Below are 22,683 nucleotides of genomic sequence, written 5' to 3' on the forward strand. Positions count from 1 at the left end.
GTAGATTCAGCTGATTGACCCTGAGTTGGATGCAAACACACTTGTTTATATAAAATCTCAGGTGAGAGCACATACTAAACTACTAGCCAAGCAGTTAATACAAAGGAAGTGTCTATATGAAATTTCTTTTTAATTATTAATGCAAACTGTGAAGCATGGTAGTGACAGCATCATGGTGTGGTTGAAACTGGGTAACTAGTCAACACATAAGGTAAAGTTAAAGCTGATTTTACAAGAAAACCTCCTCCAACGTGCTTTGTGAAAGACTTTAACTTAAATCTAATTGAACATTCATGTGGGGAACGAGGTTGCTTTAAGAAAAGGCTTTAAATACTTAGCAATTTCTTCTTTTGTTTTGTTTTATGTGCTACTCTGTGTGGAACTTTTAGTATAAAGGTACACAACCCCATTTTTAGTAGGGCAGTATTATGTGTGCCATAGTTTTGCTCCATCATCAAAAACTCATCTGGAGTTCTGCTTTGATTCTTTCATGCATGTTTGAGAAATCCTTTAATCTCCATAGCAACCATTCAGCTCCTCCTCTGAGCTGCAGTTTTCAAATGTCCACTTAACTTGGAAACCACACAACGGTTCCTTCAGACTAGCCAGCAGCAATTAGCAAACACCTGCTGGAACTATGTATCTGCTGAGCTCGTTATATGATCTACTTCTCAGTGCAATGCTGGTAAAATTTGTTGTTAGAGGGTTAATAGAGTAGCGATGTGATGATTTCCTCAAAAGTGTTGGAAAGAGCAGGACTTCTTAAAGAGACAGATGCCCAATTTCAAAGTGCAAAATTACATAGTTGAATTTCTTTTGAGTCATATTTGATATACATAGCATTTTATAACAACTGAAGGTGACATATTGATTTGATTATGCTACAAAATGATTCTACGTGGCTGGAAAACATATATTCTGCCCCTTTAATAAAAGTCTTGCGTAAAGATGGGCAAAGCAAATCTTTGTTAATGCTTTCCATCTGCGCTTTAAGCGACTCTGTGCTGAGCCCTTTACACCAGGAAAATTAGCAATACGCTTCACTTATCATAGATTGGTGGGTTAAGAAGAATGTGCACACAAAGCAGATTGCTGACCACATAAAAGGTTAATTATGTCAACTTATCTGTGTTTATATTCATGCTAGGATTCTCTGTAGTTTCAGGTTTCTGTACCGGTTTTTGTTCCTCTTTTGTTTCTTTTGTTAACATTCTTTGTGCGGGTAGCTGCATGTTTCTGATTTTCCATTTCTTAAGTCATGGGTTTAAATATTGACTCAACTGTGAATCGAATCCGTTTCCAGTGATTGCATGACGCCATCGATCACGTTACCTTTGGAGAAATCTGCATTCAGGTTCTGTTTGGTACACTGGTAATATTTTTATGGTCCAGAATGGCATTTTGTTGCATCAAAAGTTGCTGTGAGATTTATGAGAAAGAAAGCACGAACAGTTATTCCTGAAAAAGACCCACGTTGGACCCTGGGGGGAAACTCACAACATGTTAGGGAAGTAGGTGAGGTGGGTCGGGTTACTGGGAAGCTAGACGTGAATGTTAACACTCATGGGACAGTCTCAAATTAACCCCTGAGCAGCCTTGCTGTTTTGTATCCTCTTACACTAAACTTGCTGTAACCACGTTTTTGTGAAAGAGGAATGTTTTGCGGAAGCGTAGTCTCTCTCTGGTTGAATGTGGTCCGCGGCACCAATGTGCTTTTCATTGCACACTGGCACGCCAAAACATCCCTCCTGCTTTTCTGGGGCAGTAGCGGTGAGTGTGGGCTGCAGTCCTCTAGGGTGGGGTGTTCCCTCTGCTGTGATAGTTTTTCCCCTCGCTTTCCCTGCCCCACCAACTTGAAAGCCATATGGAAAGAATAGGATCGGATTTTCCACACGTGCAGACTCTTGTTTACGTGCCATCTCCTACGTTTTACGTTTACACTTTTTCCGGATGTTGATTTTGGAAACAGATGAAAAGACATGAATAATAGTCAGAGCCTTCTCTATAGATGGAGTCTGTGTGTTGTGTAAAATGCTGAGCATGGATTTTCTAGTGGATTTAAAGATCACAGTGACTGATTCTCTTGAGACACTGCATCCCTATGTTCGCTCCAAACCACAACGCTGACCTCGAGGCGGTGAGAAGGGGCCTTCTCACCTGCATGATAAGACTCTTCTGTTCCATGTCCTGTCAGCAAAGCACTTGACAAATGTATTAGTTGTTCGAAAACTGTGAGGGAACAGGCCAGACAATGAGAACAGTATCTCATTGTCTGTGGGAACGACCTTCTTTCTTAGATTTCACGAACAGTGGCAACATTTCATACTGGTTTTATTTTCGGTAAATGAAAACACACAGGCAAAACACATTTGTAGATTAATTGCACAAAAACTTATGTTTAGACAACTTTTTTCTCTTAATCGTAATTATTTTTTTTGCTAACTGATAACAAAAACACAACATTTAATAGAAAAAATAATTTTTAAAACAGAAATGTGAGCTTGATGTGGTGTTTTTCTTGTCTTTTTTTAAAGCTACCTTTAATCTGACAAGCAAGACTCATTAGGATGTATATTCCAGTTTATTGATTTTGGCTGTACAGTGCCTTGCAAAGATATCTTTAAAGCTTTTGCATATTTTTCACAGTATAATTACAGACCCTTATCTTTTTATTTACACAAACCAAAACAATTTTACATGTTTTTGAAGTGCAAGAGAATAGTTTTTTAAATGATATGCAAAAAACAAAAAGCATGCTGTATATTTTGCTTTCTTAATAGAAACGCATTACAACAATATACCTTAGAAGTCAACAGAGTCCCTCCGCATGTTCTTTAATCTCAGTATAACAGATGTTCTGTGAATGACTCAGAGGTTCGTCAGGATATATGAGTGAACAAACAGAATCCTGAAAACTAAGGAATAGGTCAGTGACCTGTGAGATGTAAGTTTCCAGAGAAGCTTAAACCTTCTTTGGAAACTTACATTGTGAAACCTCACAGGTCACTGTTCAGTCCATCATCATAAAATAAAAATAGTTTGGCACGGTTTGTTGGAGTGATGGGAAATCATTTAAAGTACTGAAAATATACCTGTTAGAATCTGGCGACTGTATTCACAGAGGCTCCTGATTATCTGCTACAAGAAAGAATCTCAGGCTCTCAAACTCAGCAAAACTATAAAAGTTGAGAAATGCAGGTCAGAACTGTTGGGGCTGATTCAATGTGAGAAACAGTAGAAAATTGATACATTTCATTAGAATTACAAAGTGACCAAAACTAAAGTAGCTGCAGGATAGGAAACTCTCAACTTTTGATGCAAAGACGACGACAACGACTCGAATCTTGCAGGGATAAAAGGAAACCATGAGTTACTTGTACAAACAGGGAGCAATGGGAACAAAGAAATGTTAACATCTGCAAGCTGAAAGCAGATGTGAACATCAAACAGAGGAAGTGAGAGCAGCTTAGAGCCACTACTGAGTAATGCTTACAATACTGAGGAATGACATCACAAAGATCTAACCCAAATAAAATGTATTTTTAACACTTAGTGTTTAACAAGAGCGTTTGATCAAACTCCAGCATTTAGACCTCAAAAGGATCATTACATTTTTTTTTTGTTTTTCTGAATCACGTTAAGTTTTAATAAAAAGTTATTTTAATCCCTGAGTGGAAAAGTAGCCACTGCATGATGTTGACAAATTGCTTCACATGACTATCCTGCAGATACTTTTGAAAAGTGGTTTCCCCTTCTGGTGTTTCGCCAGCAGAGTTTGGGTTTTATGTCTGTGACGTCATTCTTTTGGCTGTCACTAAAACAGCCAGTAAACTCAAAGTGGGATTTAATTGACCGTAGCCATTTGTTGACATCAAAGTTAATCTAATCCATGAGGGAACACAATAAACAGCAATGATTCTGCGGGATATTCCTTCTAAAAAGTTGTTTAACCGAGAGAGCCAGACAAAAGCGTACACACCCTAATCCTTTTATTGTGAGGTAGGTTTGTCCAAACTTGTGACCTAAGCTGTATTGTTCAGCTTCCTGGATGTCAGCCATTTTTGACAAGCTATAAATTAATGAAGGTTTCAGAGTAAATTGTGAGTGTTTGTGTAAACTGGAACATAGCGTGTCCACCAGTTCAACTATTTCAATGGCATCTTCTTCCTGTAAACTGGCTTAAAACGTTTGTTTGAGTTATGTAAATTATTAAATGAAAACAAGATGTCTTTTGTGGATCAGTGAAGGATAAATAAAATTTGAAAGGATCTATAAACGTCATGGGTTCAATAGTTACATTATTTTAGGAGTTAGAGATAAAACATCCATTTACTGGAATTGGTTCTTGAAGAACATTCAGATGTTTTTTATTATCTGTAAGCATATTTGTCCAGTGGAGAATCTGGCATCCAACGCTGATTCTTTTCCGTTCTCTGCTTGTTAAGTCTGTTTCTGCTCGACATTTTCTCAGATTAAAAGAAACACGATTGACTGGAAATACTTCCCTAGTTTTACTGGAAGAACACAGTGTCCTCTGTGTGCACCTCTAAGTCCAGATATCTTTTTGGTGTGAATGGGGAAGTCACATAACTCAACTATTACTTTTAAACCAATATTAGAAAAACTGTCACCTATAGAGGTTTCAGTATTCTGGGGGCTTTTTTCTGTCCAGGGATTCAGACTCTTGTAAGGTTTTTCATGGCAAACTGTTGTCTGAAAAAGTTTAGATAAATACTAATTTGAATATGTCAATGATGCAAGACCTCACTTTTATTAGGACCAGTTCTGTGTAAGACTCTATATTCCCTTATTTCACCTTCTTGGAAAAAGGGGCATCGACAATTTTATTAAAAGCTAATATGTCTACCGTGTTACCATTTACAAGAGTATGACTTTAATGATCAAGGGAAAATTGTGCTGAAAAGAATAGCATTGCTGATCTTGCAGCATTGTTCCTTCTTAACGTTGGATTATTTGGATGTTGAAAAATGTGCTTAAATTGAAAGTTGTATTTCAAAAAAATAAAAAAAAATAACTTGACGGTCTCATTATGATTTTTTTAGTGAATTTAAATCCCATAATTTATAAGTGTTTGTGGTCTGGCTTTGAGATTGACAGTGAAAAATATAAATCACAATAAACATAACATTTTTACTGATGCCGTTTTTCTTTCTCAACAGGAGGAAGTCTCTGGAAAAAATTCACACAGGAGATCGGGGAGGCTAAGTGTCCACCTGGGTAATGAAACGGCAGATGACCCGTTTTTGAGGGATGTGTTTCTTTATGCACTGAAAAAAGAGAATGGAGCTCCAACTTTAAAAGAAAATATTAAGATGATTCATGGAATCAAATTTGTCAAACTAACATGATAACTTAAACTTAATACATCTACTTTGATCAACTTAATTTGATTAGTTGTGAGAAATTAACTCGTTGGATCATCTGATTTGTTTTTTCAGTGTGACATGTTGCTAAAAACAAAGTTTTTCAGTCAATTGCTGTTGTAAAAAGCTCTTTGTTGGAAGATGGCAATAAAATGGTGATAAAATTTTAAATGGTGACATTTTCCTACATTTAGGCAGTTTAATTTGTTCCTTTATGTTTTTTAACAGAAGTGTAGCCAACCCAAAATGTCAGTTCTTTTTTTTTCCCCCCCCAATGGTGTCATTATATTGGGAAATAGTAGTTGTCGCTATGGAAACTGGGTTAATGACTTTGACTAATCAGGCATGTGCTTGTGAGGAGATAAAACCACACACAAACATAGAGTAAGCTAGACAGACGCATCCTGCAGTGGAAAATTAAACATGTTGCTCAAAATGACCTGAACTTTTGTTTTAAAATAGAAATTGCATAAATGTGGTCTGTGTTTTATTTTTTTACTTGACCCTGAGTATGCAAACCACACTTTCATATATTGAAATTGAGTATTTGTACTCTAAGGAAATAGTCATATTGTTTACATGCAGAGATGTTTCTTCATGAATGAATGAATTTATTAATTTGTTCACAGCCTAAGGCTTTCAAACAGTGTTTTCTGTACTCAGGTTGCAAAAGAGGAATGCAAGCTGAATGTGCAGGTTGTCAAAACATGTTTCCATCTATGGGTCAGGTTCAGCTCCTTCAGTTACAAAATATTTGATCAGTAATATAACCGCCCTATTTTCACACCGTTGGGTTTTTTTATCACTGATCTTGCAGCTTAGCATCAAGAAATAGCTGTTTATAATAAACAGGCGGCCCTGTGAGATTTCCACACCTATTTCCTCATACCGTTTCCTGCTAAATATACATGGACGCAAGACAAGCAAATTAAATAAGTGAGGTTTTTCCTTTGCCCAGTTTTTCCAGGCCTCCTCTTCTCCTCGTGTCCTTGGACGGTTTCCGAGCAGAGTACCTGAAAGATCACCATAGTCGGCTGCCCGTCATCAACAAGCTGCGTAAGTCAGTAAAGCGGTCGCCGCCTCAACTCGCCAAGATTTTCCTGTTGGTGTTACAAGCAGTTTTTGTTCTGCAGGAAAGGATGGAACAACAACATCTTACATGAGGCCTGTTTATCCCACAAAGACTTTCCCCAACCACTACACCATCGTTACTGTAAGCCAGCGGCGTCAGACTCATTTTCATTTTGGGCTATATAAAAAAATCTGAATGTTCTTAAAGGGCCGGATGTGCCAGAATGTATTGATAAAACCCATTAAATTGTTAAAATATCAATAAATAGTTGTTTGTTTCGGCATTCAATAGGCATTTCTTAAAATTAAATAACATTGGACATCTTTTCATATCGCTGAGGATTTAGTGACTTTTTTTTGCAATCAAAATCCCAGATTTTGTGGTGCTAATTAAAAAATATTTGTTAGGACTTTTTATGATATTTGTGCTAATGTATGATGTTAAGTGTAAGTATTTGCCATATTGGTCAACGATTATAACTTAAACTCAATGTTTTTGGCCAATTTTGAGAAAATTTTGCAGGAAAATCAGGAAAAAAAATGTGGAGATCTGTTGACTTTGTGAGAATTTTGTATGAATTTTGCAGATTTGTGAAAAACTGGAGGGATTTATTGATGTAATTTCTAGATGGCCACATAAAAAGCTATAGCGGGCCAGATTCGGCCCCCAGGCCTCGAGTTTGACACATGTGCTGTAAATGTTTCAGTTTGTCATGAGTTTAATTTACTCATTACTTTATGTACTCATTCAAATAATGTAACACTTCGTTAAAATATTATTACATTTAAAAAGTTTTTTTAGATCTTGAAAGCAACATGTCCAGGACAACAATTACATTTAATCTGATTAATGTGAAACAAAAGTTTCCTTTTGTATCATTTAGCTGAAGCCTGAAGTTACAAAGAGGGAACTAAGAATCAAAATTGTCTCTTTTTTCAAAGGTATCATTCAGGAGATGACAAAAATAGCATTTTGATAGCAGAATATGTGCTACAGCTTTGCTAAAACAAGTTGTTGGAGGGTTGCTCATAAACTCCTACCAAAGAAGACTGAATGCTGTAATTAAATCAAAAAATGCACACGAATTGTACCAGCTTACTGCAGCCTTTTTTTATATGTAGCACTTTTCCTAAAGTGGGATAACTTCTGAAATGATTTATAATTTTTATTCAACCTGCCTCGTCAATGAGTGCATGCTTTCACGTTTCTATTGACGTCATGTTTTAATCTGAGACACAACAAGGGTTCCTAACAATGAATAATGGGTTCAGAAAGGAAAGAACATCTGGTTTAATCTTTAGAAATCTGTCATTTTATGTGTCCAAAGTCTAAAAGAGATGGCTCACAACTACGTTTTTACCAGAATCTCAAATAAATGCAGTTTAAACCCAATAAGTTACATATTTTAAAGTTTAAAGCTAGTATTAGATGAGTTGGACTTGCTGTAGTTTTGGATCTAAAGGACATAACTTTAAATGTTTTAAATGCTTTTCACCACTGCTGTTAGTTTCTTTCTTCATGTGTGCTTCAAGGTTTTCTCTTCCCGCAGAGTTAGAAAGTCATTGCTCTATTGAGGCCTAATAGCTTACATGTGCATGGAAAAAAACAGCTTTTTAAGATGGATTCCACCTCTGTTTTTCAAAAACAGACCCCACCATTAAAGTAAATTCTTTAGTATTTCCAGTAATACAGTCTGCCAAGATGTGACGCCCAGAAAATACAATGCAGAATACAGGAGGCACAAATTTGAGCATGAAATGCATTTTAGGGGGATTAAAAACACATTTTAAGGAGCTTTATAGAATCGCAAAGGCCTTAATCATGTCTGGAGCTTTTTATTTTCAGAAAAACAGGAGTTAAACCCTGCAGCTACTGTATCAAAACAGCTCAGTGTGCCTGTGTTTTTATTTGATCTCCGTCTCCTGCAGGGTCTTTATCCCGAGTCTCATGGGATCGTAGACAACAAGATGTATGATGTGACCCGAAACGCCTTTTTCACCTTGAAAACAGATGAGAAATTCAACTCAAACTGGTACCAGGGCGAACCGGTGAGTGTCTGTGTACAAAGGTAGAATTTCAATCCTGTAGTTCTTTCAGGAATTAAAGTGTGGCCTTATCAAGATACAAGATCACAAAGCAGATTTGAGCAATGCTGAATTTTACTGTAATATCTGAATGTCTCCAAGTTGCTCATGGTTTACCAACGCTGGTCTTATTCAAAATCTGCTGTGATTCATAAAAAAGGATATCCTGCCTTGCGTAAGTCTGAGTATTCATCATGCTGTAATTTGCCCTCCCCATTGCAACGTTCCTGTTGAAATTTTAGATTCAGCTCGTTGTAAGTGTTGGCTTGTGATAGTTGTGCTTACTTAAGCACTTTGTGGCTCTTACTTAAACTTTATCTCAATCCTCTTTTGTGTGACGAACTGCTTCACTTCACTGTCTTTTGTGCAGCAGCTGCATGACTTTGCAAAAGGGTAATAATGATCGCCCTGCGTAGCTGTGTCTTTCAGTAAAGACTACCAAACCAGTACTACAAATCGTGTGTGCCAAAATATGTTTAGAGCATTAATGTGTCAGTAGAGCCATCCTACCCACAGATTGGAACTGATTTTTCAAAGAATGGAGAGATAAAACTTCTTCTAAATGACTAAAAAAAAAGATCCCATGTCTCTTGTTTGTGTCCATTTTCTCTGCCATCATCAAAAACGCTGCACTATTTTCTTTTTCATTTGTTTTTCTTATTCAGGTGTGGCTCACCGCAATGCGTCAGAAACTAAAAGCAGGCACGTTCTTCTGGCCAGGTTCTGATGTTGCTATTAATGGATCATTCCCAACTCTCTACAGGATGTATGATAAGTAAGGCTGAACCTTATGGTATTAAATATGTCCTTATGTTAACTTCCAGTGTATAAGATGTTTTTGTAATGCCGCCTTTACAAACTTTTTGTGTGCAGGAACATTAAGTTTGAGAACAGACTGGAAACAGTGTTCGAGTGGCTGAGTTTACCTGAGAAGGAAAGGTGCTGCTTATTCTATGTTAACCACTAAAACTCTCATGGAAAAGCACAAATCCTGTTTCAATATTGTGTCTGCTTTCAGACCTGACTTTTACACCTTGTACCTGGAAGAACCGGACAGCACAGGACATGCTTACGGCCCAAAAAGTTCACAGGTGAGTTAAAACAGTTACTGCCTTAGGCTTGTTCTAGTTGCCATTGTATTGAACCAAAGCGCTTACAGCCTTCTGTTGTTCCTTCAGGTGATCGCTGCTTTGGAGAAGGTTGACTCGATTCTGGGCGATCTCATGGATGGACTTTTTACAAGAGATCTTCACCAGTGTGTCAACTTAATGATCGTATCTGACCATGGTGAGGTTGTTGTTCTGTTCAAAAGACAGAACTTAGAGAAATATAATTAGAATAAAACATACAGACCCATGAGTCCAATAAAGACAAAAAATACATGAGTTGCATGACTGAGAAGAGATTCCACCGACTACAGGATGAAAAATCAGTTATCCCAATCACACAAGGAGGATATTTTTGAGGGAAGCATTTCTATGAGTATCTGGAGACCATATGTCTAGCCCTGTAATTACACAGCACAGATCAATGTTTCTATGAGCGCGTGGCCAGGGCGATGCCCAGCGATTCTCATCAAAGAGTTTTCTTCCAAGAAAAGACACCAACTTGTGTGCATGGTAGTAGTTATTAGTTTGCAGTTTGTCATGAAACACAGAAAACAAGATGCACGCAGCAGGGTTCTCATGTCCCACCCAAAATACTGTTGACAGATGTTGAGCTGATACTATAAGCTTCCACATCACTTCTGAAAGCCTTAAAGTGATTGTTTATGTGAGGATCTGTAAAGATCTTTAAATCAAGTCAGCATCTAATTTGCTGTAGTTAAATATGAGTATAATTATAAATAATAATTTATAGATTTTTATAAATTGTTTTAAATATCTGCTTTAAATATCTAGAAATTTGTGGCCGATTTCTGAGTTTTTGTTTTTGAAAAGTTTTAACCTGCTGACATACATTGTCTCTTAGATAAATATGATGACAGACTTTTTCTCAACTTCCTGCCACGAGTGCTAATTAATTATTTACATCATGAGCAGAGGTAATGTACACTGTGTAAAAGTTTTACTCTGTATACAGACAAAATGATTTAGTTAAAATTTTAAACAGTTTTTAAACTGAGGTTACTTTCAGTAATTGTGAACATGAGTGTTTCGTCACATCCCATGACAGGCAGAATTTGAAACTGTAAAAAGTAAAACACAACAATGTTGCTGTGTTATTTTCATCCGTCCACTAAGTAGTTCAAGGTCAGTTTGTTTCTTTATCAATTTGACAAAACATCCTGTAACAAACGTACAAATGTACTTTTTGTCCTTGTATAAGAAAACATCCTTAATTTCTATTTTCAGGTTTTAAAATAAAGAAAGATGTAACATTTTTGCAATAAAATTAAGAGATTTTTTTTCCTTTGGAATGTTTATTTGTGAAAAATGCTATATATATAAAAAAACTTTTGTATTCTTGAAAGTTTATTTATGTATACCTAACATCAGAATAATATTTCTTGGGAACACAATCTTGGCCCATAAAGCTGATTTTGCTTCTAAAAACGTACTTAGTTACCAACTTACTGATAAACATGTTAATTATTTTATGGATATTTTTTGAAAAATTTGAAAAACAACTAAAACCTGCAATTATATGCAGGTTCTTTATTATGTTTTGGTTAAAGTTATTAAGACTTTACAGCTGCAGATTGGAAACCTTGCAATCGCACCATTCCAATACCAGTAGTTAAAGGAACAATAATACACTTGTAATCTATTATTATTTATCTCTCTGAAAAGTATTTTGGTGGCCGACATTTATACAAAGTCGTTACTTCAATAGGAATGGAGGAGGCTTCCTGTCAAAGGGCAGCTTATGTGTCGACATACCAGCAAGACACATCCAACTTCACGGTCATCCAGGGCCCAGCAGCTCGCATCCGACCGAAGCGCCTCCCACAGGACTACTTCTCCTGTGAGTTCCTGTCCGCTCAGATTTAACAATCTTTTGGTCTTAGTCTGCTTGAAACCAGAGAGCCTGACTTTCCCTTACTGTTCATTTCCGCAGTCGACTATGAGGGCCTGATAAAGAACCTGTCGGTATGCCAAGTATTCCAAGCGTGACTTTTTGTGTTGATAGGAAGAATGAAAAATCATGTGCTTGTGTGGCTTCATGACAAACAGTCCCGTCGTCTCTCTGCTGTGTGTTGATCCTCTCCGTCTGTGTGCATTCTGAAGTGCAGGGCCCCTGACCAGCCAATGAAGCCGTACCTCAAAGAAAACCTCCCCAAAAGGATGCACTTTGCATACAACAAGCGCATAGAGAGGGGTCACCTGTACATGAAGGAGGGCTGGCAGGCAGCGCTGTAAGTAATCAGATCATCATCTCCTTTCGCACAGCAGTTTGCATAAACTGGACGACATTAGTTGCTAATATCTGCTCCAGTCTAATAATATGGTTTAGTTAAGCAACAAAGTTTGTCTAGTTTGGGTGTTTTTTATATTTTTATGCTATGAGGGGATTTTGATTTTGGGACGATTTAGAAATGATAAATACCACAATTTGCAATTATAAGTATTTCTGTAAATATGTGACAAAACACGGCAAAACCAGGAAAATGTCGCTGGAGCAGAAAGATGGAGGAAAAAAATAAAAACCATTCCTCTCTCACAAAATAATGATTTTCATTTTATAGAAAATGATCTAATAACTTTTGAGCAACAATCCTTTATGCTACTGACATCTTGATTATTGCAGTCATATATATATTTTATGTTATTTTCATCTTCATACATGAAAGATGAAAACATAGAAACTGGTAAATGAAGTAGTAGTTTATGTTATCTCTCTAACATTAGTTTTATTTTAATGTATGAATATTATGACATATGTTTTTTGGACGGTATGAGGGCAAAAGGATTTACAATCCCCAGGTCTGTCACAATAATCAATAAATCAGATGATAAATTAAAACAAACTCAATCATTTCCATCAGCATGATTTATCGTTTCTCTTTTTTTCTCTCTTTCTACTAAAAACTGGATGATAAAAGTCTTCAGTTTAGTGCTTTCGTCTCAACTAGCGCTTTTTTTAAGGAAAATTTTGTTTACAAAGTTTCAAAAATAATTTTATTTGTTGTTTTGTTTATTTATTTTGGATATTTAATATGTCTTCCAGTTCCAGTGTTAAATGTTCATTAGAATTTAAAGTTTATTGATCTTTGAGAATGTGTTCTTGTATTATTGTTTTGCCTTTACCGTTATTTTACTTTAAAATGGTCTGAAAACAACATTATCGTTTATCGCAATAACTTCTATTACACTTTATCGTCCAGCAAAATTTGTTATTGTGATGCTTGAACTGGTAGTTCAAATAGCCAACGCTTACTTTGTGTTCAGAAAGTACATTTTTCTGATACAAAACAGATAACTTTTATCTATTACTTCTTATAACTTGTGCTTAGAAAGTTTTTTCTTCTTATAGAATATTCCAAAAGGTTTACATCAGAGCACTTTTTTTGTTTTTGTAATGAAAAGGCTGTAATTTTTTTCTAAATGTGACACGTCACATGATGGATAAACTGCAGTCATAAATCTTTTACAGTAACTAATGACAGGAACCATGTGTGATGAACGAAGCATGTTGGGAAGAAATAGCACAAATCCTTTGATTTGCACCAACCCTGTAATTGTGGCAAATTGCTTCAAGCTGGACAAATAAAGCTACTGACTTGACAGAGTCAAGAAACTGTGCAGTGGAACATGTTTAATATACTTTACTATTTCCTCTAATTTTGCTTTTCCTGTTCAAATGCTTTCTTCTCAGTAAAAAAGACGATGTCAAGTATTGCACCGGTGGTTTCCATGGCTCAGACAATCTCTTCACCAACATGCAGGTCAGAGGAAGGAAGGATGTGTGTGCTTGCCAGGGTCAAGACATTTTGCATCATGACGTTTTTATTCTTAAGAAAACAGGAACTTCTTATATTTAGCTGTTGATATATGAGGAAAAAAAAGGTTTTCTATAATCAGAATATTAACCTCTCTGGGTATTTGAGACTTGAAGGAATAAAAAGCTTCTGTGAAGAAGTAGAGGGACTTTAAAAACAAGTAATTGGTATATTTAGTAGTTCAACATTCTTTCATTTTCGTGTTACTGTTTGAAAACAATAAAATGAGATCTTGAACCACCTCTGGTTCTTTTGCAGAAACCCACAAACCAACAGACAGGAGAGGACATATTTGGACAAACCTCTACAGAGCCCTTAAGTAGTGCGGAGAACTGAGATTATCTGAGAATTAAGCAAATTGCAATAATTGCGCAATAGTTTGAGAAGTTTCTCTCAACCTAAATGCAGAAAGATTTCAACTTAATACCACTGTAATTAATCTTAGTCATCACAGTTTATTTTAATTGTCTAGATTAATTTGTCACATGCTGTAATTTGACTTAGAGCACTTAGTAGGTTACTTATTTAGTAAGAACCAAAATTATTTCTTCCTCTCCTTTCGTGTAGAATAGAATAAAAACAGCCTTTATTGTCCCACCAAGTGGAAATTCAGTATAGAAAACTGTTTGGGTTTAGGTCAATTCAGAGCTTGACTTCTCTTTAAATATTTACCAATGAACTAAATAAGTGAATCAGATGTTTGACGTCTTGATGTTAACAGAGGGACTGAATAACGTTTTCCAGTACACAAACTGGTAGGCGTTGTTGCTTAAAAGCTTAGCTTAGTTTACTTCATCATGTGTGTGAAAAGAAACGAATGAAGATGCTTTATGTTTCTTTTTTTTCTTCTAGGCAATCTTCATTGGATACGGTCCTGGATTTAAAACTAAATACGTCGGGCCAACATTTGAAAACATTGAATTATATAACCTCATGTGTGGTAAGTGGCTGTTTGAGTTATTGTTTTTTCTCTTCTTGCTGTAAATCATTTCAGTTTCTTGACGTTTTGGTGAACTGTTGTGATAAAAAAGAAAAAATGAAGCTCGCGTTTTAGTAATGAAAGTTGATGTGACAGACTCAAGTCAAACTCCATTGGAGAATATCAGATTTTATTCGGAAAATAAAAATCTCTTTTCCAAGACAATTCTGGTCAAGAACATTACCAGCGAAAACAGACGAAGCTAACAAAAGCTAATTTAGCTCAAACAAAATTATAAAACAAATAATAGTCATGCAAATTTTACACAAACTTCAGCAGTTTGTTTAGAACAATCACACCAAAACTATGCCAATGTTACTAACAGCTACTAACAATAGCAACAATTAGCAAACAACTGGTGGAACTGCATATCTGCTGAATTTATCGTACAATTGTAAACAACATAATGAAAAGCAAGGTTCTCAGAAAACTTGATAAGCCTGGTGGTTAGGGTGCCTGGCAGTCTTTCATCCAGCGGCCCGCCGTGTTTTTGAGTTAAAAAATATATAAAGTTGACAGGAAATTTGAAAATATCACTTGATAATTATGTAGTAGTGGAATATTGGAAGATTAATACCCTAACGCCAACTACAAAATCTTTAAAAATGCAAACATTTAAAAAAAAAGAAAAAAAACGTAAATAAATAAGCAATGTTAAGCCTGGAGGGGGCACAAGTAAAGCCTGGTGGCTCGCCAGGCTTGTAATACACTGGGGGAAACCCTGAAAAGCACTGTTCTGATGACATGCTGAATGTGGAGTGTCAGAAAGAGTCAGAGATCAGTTTCAAGACGATACATTACAAAGTTTATACAAACTGAATGTATCGTAATTGCGCTATAAAGTGGCACTATGTGCCTGGAAAATACATAATAGCGCCCCTTTAATAGAAACTATTTGCAATTTCAGGACTTTGCTAAACATGTTCTTGGCTGTTAACAAATAACATTATTCACTTTGAGCATTTCTTTTGACAGAGTTAATGTTCAGTCACGCCTGCTGAATGGACGTTTACAGTTAGTGACTAATATCCTAAACAGAACGCTGCTCTGTCAAATTTTAACCTGACAGGCCTTAAAAAAGAACGTCTCTCTCCTGTTCAGCTTTTAATCAGTTTTGCTACTTTTTTTTTTTCAGAAGCTTTAATCTCAAAAACAGAGATAGTCTGTTTGCAACATATAGATGTTGACTATCTGCTCACATTGTTGTTTGGTTTGTTCTTATTTTCCTCCCGCGTTTGGGAACGCTGCTGTTCGCCTCAGTTGCGACAGCATCCCCGTAACTGTCAGTACAGGAAACAGGTGCATTTCTTCAGCTTTCAGTAGCTGCTCTGCTTCCTAAATATGTCAATAGATCCCACAAACCAAACCTCGATTTTAACATATCCATGTCAGAAGAAGTGGATATTGTAGAAATATTGTGGTTATTTAATAAGATTATTTGAAGAGCAAAATAGAAAAATGTGAGAAGAAACCAGTGTCAACCCAGCTAGTTTCAAATGTTTAGAACAACTGTTGAGAAATTGTATTTGATTTTTATGTGGCAGATCAAACCAGAAAATGTTTGCCTTCTTTACAGATTATACCAGTTTTATCTTTTTTTTTACTTCCACTTGCATGTTTCAGATCATCAAACTCAGACAAAGATAACCTGACTAAATGCAAAATGCAGTTTTCAAATGGTGAATAAGAGAAACAACTTGACCAGAGTCTGTAATCCCAATTTATTAATCATGAACTGTTATTAACCACAAATGACATCACTTTATCAGAATCTGTCTGGTTAGACGAGGTGGACAACAGATCTCAACATGCAACACGCAATAAATTCAACAATAGATGAGAAACTAATTCATCAACATTCAGTCTGGAAGGGGGTTCAAAGCGGTTTCTAATGTCCTGAAACTCCCACTGAATCTAAGTGAGGCAACCATGAAAACATGAAACGGTAATAAACCTTCCCAAGAGGGGCTAGCCTTCAAAAGAAATCAGAAAGCTCAAGCACAGCATGAACACAAAAGAACAATGCAACAGCTAAAGCGCTGCAGGCTTTTGTTACCTTACGGTCATGATTCAACAATAAGGACGAGATTGGGCAAAAATGAGAGCCAAGTCCTCCTTCGAACGGCTTAAAAATAAATTCCAAAAAAATCAAAACAAAGGTTTTATGTGGGCTGGTGCAACTCTAGAGTTGTGGCATGACTTTGAACTGGTTGTGCATACTTCGAAACCCTAAAATGTGTCTGAATTAAATTAGAAACAAGAGCAGAAATGCTTTTTCAGATTATTTTTCTCTCGGATAAACATTCTTTACCTCAATTTGTACGAGTTATAAATCCTGAATAATGTTTTTCTTGTTTGTTTTTTTTTCCTTTCCCACATCAGACCTTCTTGGTATTCGTCCATCCCCAAACAATGGGACCCATGGCAGCCTGAATCATCTCCTGAAGCGTCCCCATTATCAACCCGTTCACCCAGCGCAGCTCTCCCATGAAACTCCCTGTGAGAGCACCAACCTGGTTCCCACAGACAACCTGCACTGCCTCTGTTCCTCTCAGAGCACTGAGAAGGTATGAAACTTTTTTTTTTTTTGGCCACATCGGATCAAAAAATCTGTCCTCTTTACCGGTCCTGATACGTCAGCTGTCTTGAAATGTATGTACAAGCCTAATTTAATCTGAAACAAACTGTGGCTTTCTTTGCAGGAGACAGAAATGAACAGAATTATTTTATCAACAAACTCAGGTAATTATATACATATATATATATTTTTTTTTTAATTTCAAAGAATCTATGTTTTTAAGCTTTACATCAAATGTTCTTCCCTCATTGAAAACATACATGGAGTGTTGCTTTGATTCTTTCATGCACGTTTGAGAAATCATTTAATCTCCCGTGGCAACCATTCAGCTCTGCAAAAAGCCGGGGCGGACCTAGCTCCACCTCCAAGAGCGCAGCTCCTCCTCGCCCCTCCACCATGACTCCCCCACGTGGTTTCTTCAGACTAGTCACCAGCAATTAGCAAACACCTGAATTGAGCTCATTGTACGATCTGCTTCTCAGGGCAAAGATGGTAAAAACATTTTTAAAGGGTTCATACAGAAGCGACGTTGTGATGACTTCCTGAAGGCGGGGTTTCGGAACGAGCAGGAGCTTTTAAAGAGACAGAGGCGTGAAATTAGGATTGAAATATACTTTAATGTGGTACTTTTACAACAACTGAAGTGAACATAGTTACTTTATTGCACTATAAAACCGAACTATATTCCTGGAAAACCCATAATACTGCCCCTTTTAAAATAGCACTGGGAAATATTTTTGCCTCACACTTTAAATTTCCTCCTTAGAGGCCAAAGCTAAGTTGCGCCGCCTTCATCATCCTTTCGGCATCCCCAGCGTCATCCAGGCGGGGAACAGCTTTTGTCTGCTGCACCACGCCGACTACCTGAGTGGATACAGCCGGGACCGCCTCATGCCGCTGTGGGTGTCGTACACCCTCCAGCCTCTGGTGAGCTCTCTTTCATCTCTAAACTTAGCCCCATCAGTCAGGGCTGCCTCGGCTGTATTTCTTCTGTGGTTTTGGTTTGGCAGCGGATTGGAGGAGGTTTGTACGGCATCTGAATCCTTTCTGTAAACAGCTGCTGCTCATCCTCTCTATCCGTGCTGGCTCAAACAGCTCTTGTCTTTCTTCCCTTTGTGGTGGAGCTTTCTTGTAATTCACAACCTCAGGCGCAGCTGTTTGTTTCCAAGAGACTTTGGATTCCTCTGTCTGAATGATTGAGCAAGTGGATGTGCTTTCCAAATACAGTATGAGCAAAATATAGCCTGCTACAGTACATTATCTGCATTCATTGTTAGTTAAAAAAAAAAGACAATAAAATAGATTACAACTATAGTCAAGACTACGATTCCAAGAGCAAAATCAATCTTGGCCTAATTTAATTTCTTGGAGAAATAAAATACTCCACAGAAATAATCAGCGTAACTTGGCAGGCTGGATCAGCCCCCTACTCCTATTTTAATAGGATTTCCAAGAATCCACCAGGTTTAAATTAAAACTGTCAGCCTGAGCCAGCAGGAACTTCTAACTCCTATCAATCATCGTTTGCTACGGTTCGTACTGTGAATAAAGGTTTGAGACTGAGACGATGCGAGGAGGAGGAGGAGTCTAAATTAATGTTTATGACCTGAAGTTAACAGGTTTCACTTCAATCCACATTCAGGCTAGTTAAATTCATTCTTCTTTTTCTTCATCTTCTTCTTCTTCTTCTTCTTCTTCTTCTTCTTCTTCTTCTTCTTCTTCTTCTTCTTCTTCTTCTTCTTCTTCTTCTTCTTCTTCTTCTTCTGTCATTGATTAACCAGGATAAAACTCCTTTAGATCAAAGATTTATTTTAGAAAAGAATCCTGGCAACAATAAAGTTAAACGGTTAGTTACAAAAGACACAAACTTGTGTTTCGGGATAAAATTCACTTTATATTTTAATATTTACCTTTGAAAAAGAATTAATCATATTTTAGTCATCTTCTGAGAGAATCTAACTTGAAGGGCCATTTATTTCATTAGTCAACAGCACTGTTTTTTTGTTTTTTTTTTACTTCCTGTCGATAATGTGTTTCATAATGAAATGTTATCAATAACTAAGACGTTCAAATTAAAGATTTAGACATCAAGTGCACATCAAGCATTTTCGTTCTCATAAGATTTTCAAGTTCAAAAGAGAACCGAAAGAGAGATATTTCCTCATTGATCTGTTCAACTCTAAATCCAGCCAAGCAATCTTCCATAAGAGACATGTCCTGTTGTCCCGTCCACACTGTCCACCGCTGACTGATCCCCTCTCTCAGTCCAGAGTGCCAACCCTGAGCCCATATGAGTGCATTCGAGCCGACTTTCGAGTCCCGTCTTCCTCCAACCAGCTGTGTCTCCTCTACAGAGATGAGGCCGCTCTGACCTATGGCCTGCTGCACCCGCCCTGTGAGTGTGTGTAAATGCCTGTGCATGTCATGCAGAAAGTGGCACAACCTGTGCCGAAATGAATTCACTTTTCAAGCATGTAGAAGAGAAGAGTCTCTCGTTAGCCTTTTCTGAGATCCCATCGGTTCAGTGGATGCCGCTTTTTGCATTGATCTGATTTGTTTTGGTTTCACATTTCTCCCGCTTTACTTCATGTAAAGTATTAATATCATATATAGAATTTTGTTGCTGCAGGAGGAAGAAATGTCAGAAAGTTCAAGGGGTTTAAAAACTAATACAATGCTCTAGAAAGGTTTGCTTCCACAAAGCTTCAGCAGATAAAGTGAAACAGGGCAATTAACGCACATCAGCAGAAGTGAGACACCTGGATAACCACAAATTAAACGTTTTAATTCCTGTCATCATGTTACAAAGTGAGGTTTGAGACTGATTTTTTGCAGGAAAATAGGTGAAGCATTTCACATTATAAGCATTTTTAGATTTTGCAAGTCATCATAAAGTGACATCTTTTGCTTCAGTTTCAAAATCCTTGACTATAAAATCAAAAGTCCCATACCTGTTGCTTCACCTGTCATTATTTTTACAGATCTGAATATCACTGGTTCAGTGTCTGACTCTTTTATCAGCAGTAACATGGCCCCAATGTTCCCTGCGTTTAAAGGTGAGTATTTATGGAAGTATTTGTCAAATGTGTGTGTTTCCAATTTGCGATTAGAGTTATTACATTATTAATGCAGTCATTTCAAAACTAAAAATTGTGATCTCCAGGGACAGGTAGTTAAACTGGCTGAACAAAGCACAGAAATCTGTGATGCAACTTCGTGTTCATGGCTGTCAGACCACCGGCACGTAGAAAACCTGCTTTGTGCAAGCTTGAACAAAACGTAGCTGTAAATCTATTCATCAAGTCCCAAACTGAGGAAATATCTGGATTTTTGACTCAGTGCCAGCAGCAAAACAAAGTTTTGTTATAGTAACATAATATTATGAATCAACATTATTAATTCATTTTGTTTTAACTGGAACATGCACCTTATAAATTGGATATATACAATCTGGTTACTGCTGTTGTTAGCTAAGTTCTGATAAATAAAATCCCTCTGAGTTTTGCCAGGAAATAAACAATAAATGAAAGAAAATTTTAGTTTCTGAATCCCTATAAAATACTAACAGGTGCTGCCCCCTAGTGGCTCACTGTTCCTGATACACAGTTACGCTGATAACTCAAATTTTAATGTTGTTTGTTTGTACAAATTGCAGGATTACATGTATTAAACTGCATATTTATGTTTTCCAGAGGTTTGGAGCCATTTCCACACTTCTATACTTTTGAAATATTCTCAAGACCTGAACGGAGTCAATGTCGTCAGTGGGCCGATATTTGATAAAGACTTTGATGGAAATGTAGATCCAGTCAGTAAAAACACAGGGTAAGTTGTCTACAACTATACCACAGCTTTAGTGATTGTTGTTGTTGTTGTTGTGTGATATTCTGTTTAATAAATGTTTCTGAAAAAGTCGATGTTTTTTTTTTAAATTGTTCCCATTTTCTATTTGTTAAAAAAATGACTAAATGCACAAATTTAACTTAATATTCATAAAGAGATGTCATTATCACTTTAAAAACAGGGCTGTTCAATCAAGTAGTGTATTAGTTTGGATATTCATCAACTTTTTTTATTTATTTATTTATTTTTTTTGTGCGTTTCTTTCTTTCATCTTCATCGTGAATGGGTCCCTGACTCGGACTCGATCAGTTTTGTTACTACTAGTCATTTTCATACCATCTCTGTCTGACAACATGAAGAAAGTTAAAAAGTTTCGAAAACTTAAAGACAGTCAAGAAAAGACGAGCAGCAAAGTTGATATCTGTCAGTCTGAAAATGGTTGTAAAGCATTCTCTTTGCAATTACAAAACAAATAATTGAACAAAAATCCTCACTGTCCTCAGCTAAGGTCAGTGTTTTTGCTTCAACAATGAGAAAGAGAGACTGATAAAGTGGGATAAAAGTCAGGCAAAAAACTGAAACTAAACTAAATGACCAGCAACAAAAAAACGAGATGAACTTTAGCAGAACATTCATCAAACCATGTATATAGCATGACAGGCGACGAGATATGTCTGAAATGTGAAAAAATGTCTCTGTTGCATGTAACAGTAACAGTAATAATAAAAAAATCATTCCCAAATTTAAAAAAATCTGAAATGTTTCACTGGATTGAGCTATGCCTTAACTCTGCTCCGATTTTCTTTCCAATCATGTAGATTCCTTAGGGGAAAACATTTCAGGAGAAAATGAAAGCTAAGCAACTCACCTCAAAATCAAGCAAGAAGACGTTCGACACATTTATTGGTTAAGATCAGACCAAAGGTTTCACACTTAGCCAACACTTGTGAGCTATTTAAATGTAATTCCTCCATTTCTGAGCGAGGAAGCATTTTCACATAAATCAAAGATGTGGTTGTGCATGTTTTATAAAATACCCAGGGCAATTACAATGTTGCTAAACAAAGATTGTGCAACATGTAAATCAAAACCAGTTGACAGTACGGTGTTTGTTTGGTCACATCTCATCAAACCACACGCGCTGAACTTTGGAGAAGAACGCTATACATCATTACTGATTATGTTCTTCTAATCTTTCCCCCGTTTCCTGCGAGGTTTTTTTCTGTTTAATTTATGATTTAACCAGGAAATACTGACAGCGTTTCCTCACATCCCCTGGCAGTTATCTTGTGGTAGTGCCCCTGGTGTGGAAATCCAGGACTATTTTTGACAAATAGTGAGTGGGGGGGGACAGATTTGTGTCATCGCAAAGGTGGAAATCAGAAGAGTTAAAGAAAATCTCCTTCCTCCCAGGAAACCCTTTTTGTTCCAGTAGTTTTTTGTTAAAACCCCACAAACCTTTCTCTCTCTCTCTCTCCAGGAATGAAACTGCAGTGCCAACGCATTTCTTCTTGATCATGACCAGCTGTCGCAACTCAAGCTTCAGTCCTGTTAACTGTGAGGGTCCGCTTCAGGCCATAGCATTCATCATGCCCCACAAACCTGACTACTCAGAGTTCTGTGCTGTGAGTAACAACCAACTTCACCTCTGTGCACTTCACCTCAGATAAAAGCTCCGTACAACTACAGCGCCGAGCAAATGTAGAGAAACCGCGCGGACAATCTCTCATGTGAACACAAAGCAGAATAACTGCAGGGTGCTACAATCCAGGTCATCTTAATGTAATTATACATCACCTTT

The 22,683-nt window shown here is 36.9% G+C and overlaps 1 protein-coding gene across 1 annotated transcript in view; it reads left to right on the top strand.

Moving 5' to 3' along the window:
- enpp1 (ectonucleotide pyrophosphatase/phosphodiesterase 1) overlaps positions 1 to 22,683 on the top strand; it is a 44,077-nt gene that overhangs the window by 8,211 nt on the left and 13,183 nt on the right. Inside the window, exons 4-23 of the mRNA XM_016662695.1 lie at positions 5,181 to 5,238; positions 6,343 to 6,440; positions 6,518 to 6,597; positions 8,385 to 8,504; positions 9,206 to 9,315; positions 9,414 to 9,479; positions 9,559 to 9,631; positions 9,719 to 9,827; positions 11,376 to 11,507; positions 11,601 to 11,632; positions 11,771 to 11,898; positions 13,359 to 13,428; positions 14,335 to 14,422; positions 16,844 to 17,028; positions 17,164 to 17,203; positions 17,806 to 17,966; positions 19,305 to 19,434; positions 20,021 to 20,095; positions 20,732 to 20,864; positions 22,363 to 22,550. Coding sequence (XP_016518181.1) covers positions 5,181 to 5,238; positions 6,343 to 6,440; positions 6,518 to 6,597; positions 8,385 to 8,504; positions 9,206 to 9,315; positions 9,414 to 9,479; positions 9,559 to 9,631; positions 9,719 to 9,827; positions 11,376 to 11,507; positions 11,601 to 11,632; positions 11,771 to 11,898; positions 13,359 to 13,428; positions 14,335 to 14,422; positions 16,844 to 17,028; positions 17,164 to 17,203; positions 17,806 to 17,966; positions 19,305 to 19,434; positions 20,021 to 20,095; positions 20,732 to 20,864; positions 22,363 to 22,550 — 2,076 coding nt within the window. The remainder of the gene's footprint in view (positions 1 to 5,180; positions 5,239 to 6,342; positions 6,441 to 6,517; positions 6,598 to 8,384; positions 8,505 to 9,205; positions 9,316 to 9,413; positions 9,480 to 9,558; positions 9,632 to 9,718; positions 9,828 to 11,375; positions 11,508 to 11,600; positions 11,633 to 11,770; positions 11,899 to 13,358; positions 13,429 to 14,334; positions 14,423 to 16,843; positions 17,029 to 17,163; positions 17,204 to 17,805; positions 17,967 to 19,304; positions 19,435 to 20,020; positions 20,096 to 20,731; positions 20,865 to 22,362; positions 22,551 to 22,683) is intronic.

This window comes from Poecilia formosa, unplaced genomic scaffold (genome assembly GCF_000485575.1).
Source record: "Poecilia formosa unplaced genomic scaffold, Poecilia_formosa-5.1.2 Scaffold1, whole genome shotgun sequence".
Taxonomy (NCBI): Eukaryota; Metazoa; Chordata; class Actinopteri; order Cyprinodontiformes; family Poeciliidae; genus Poecilia; species Poecilia formosa.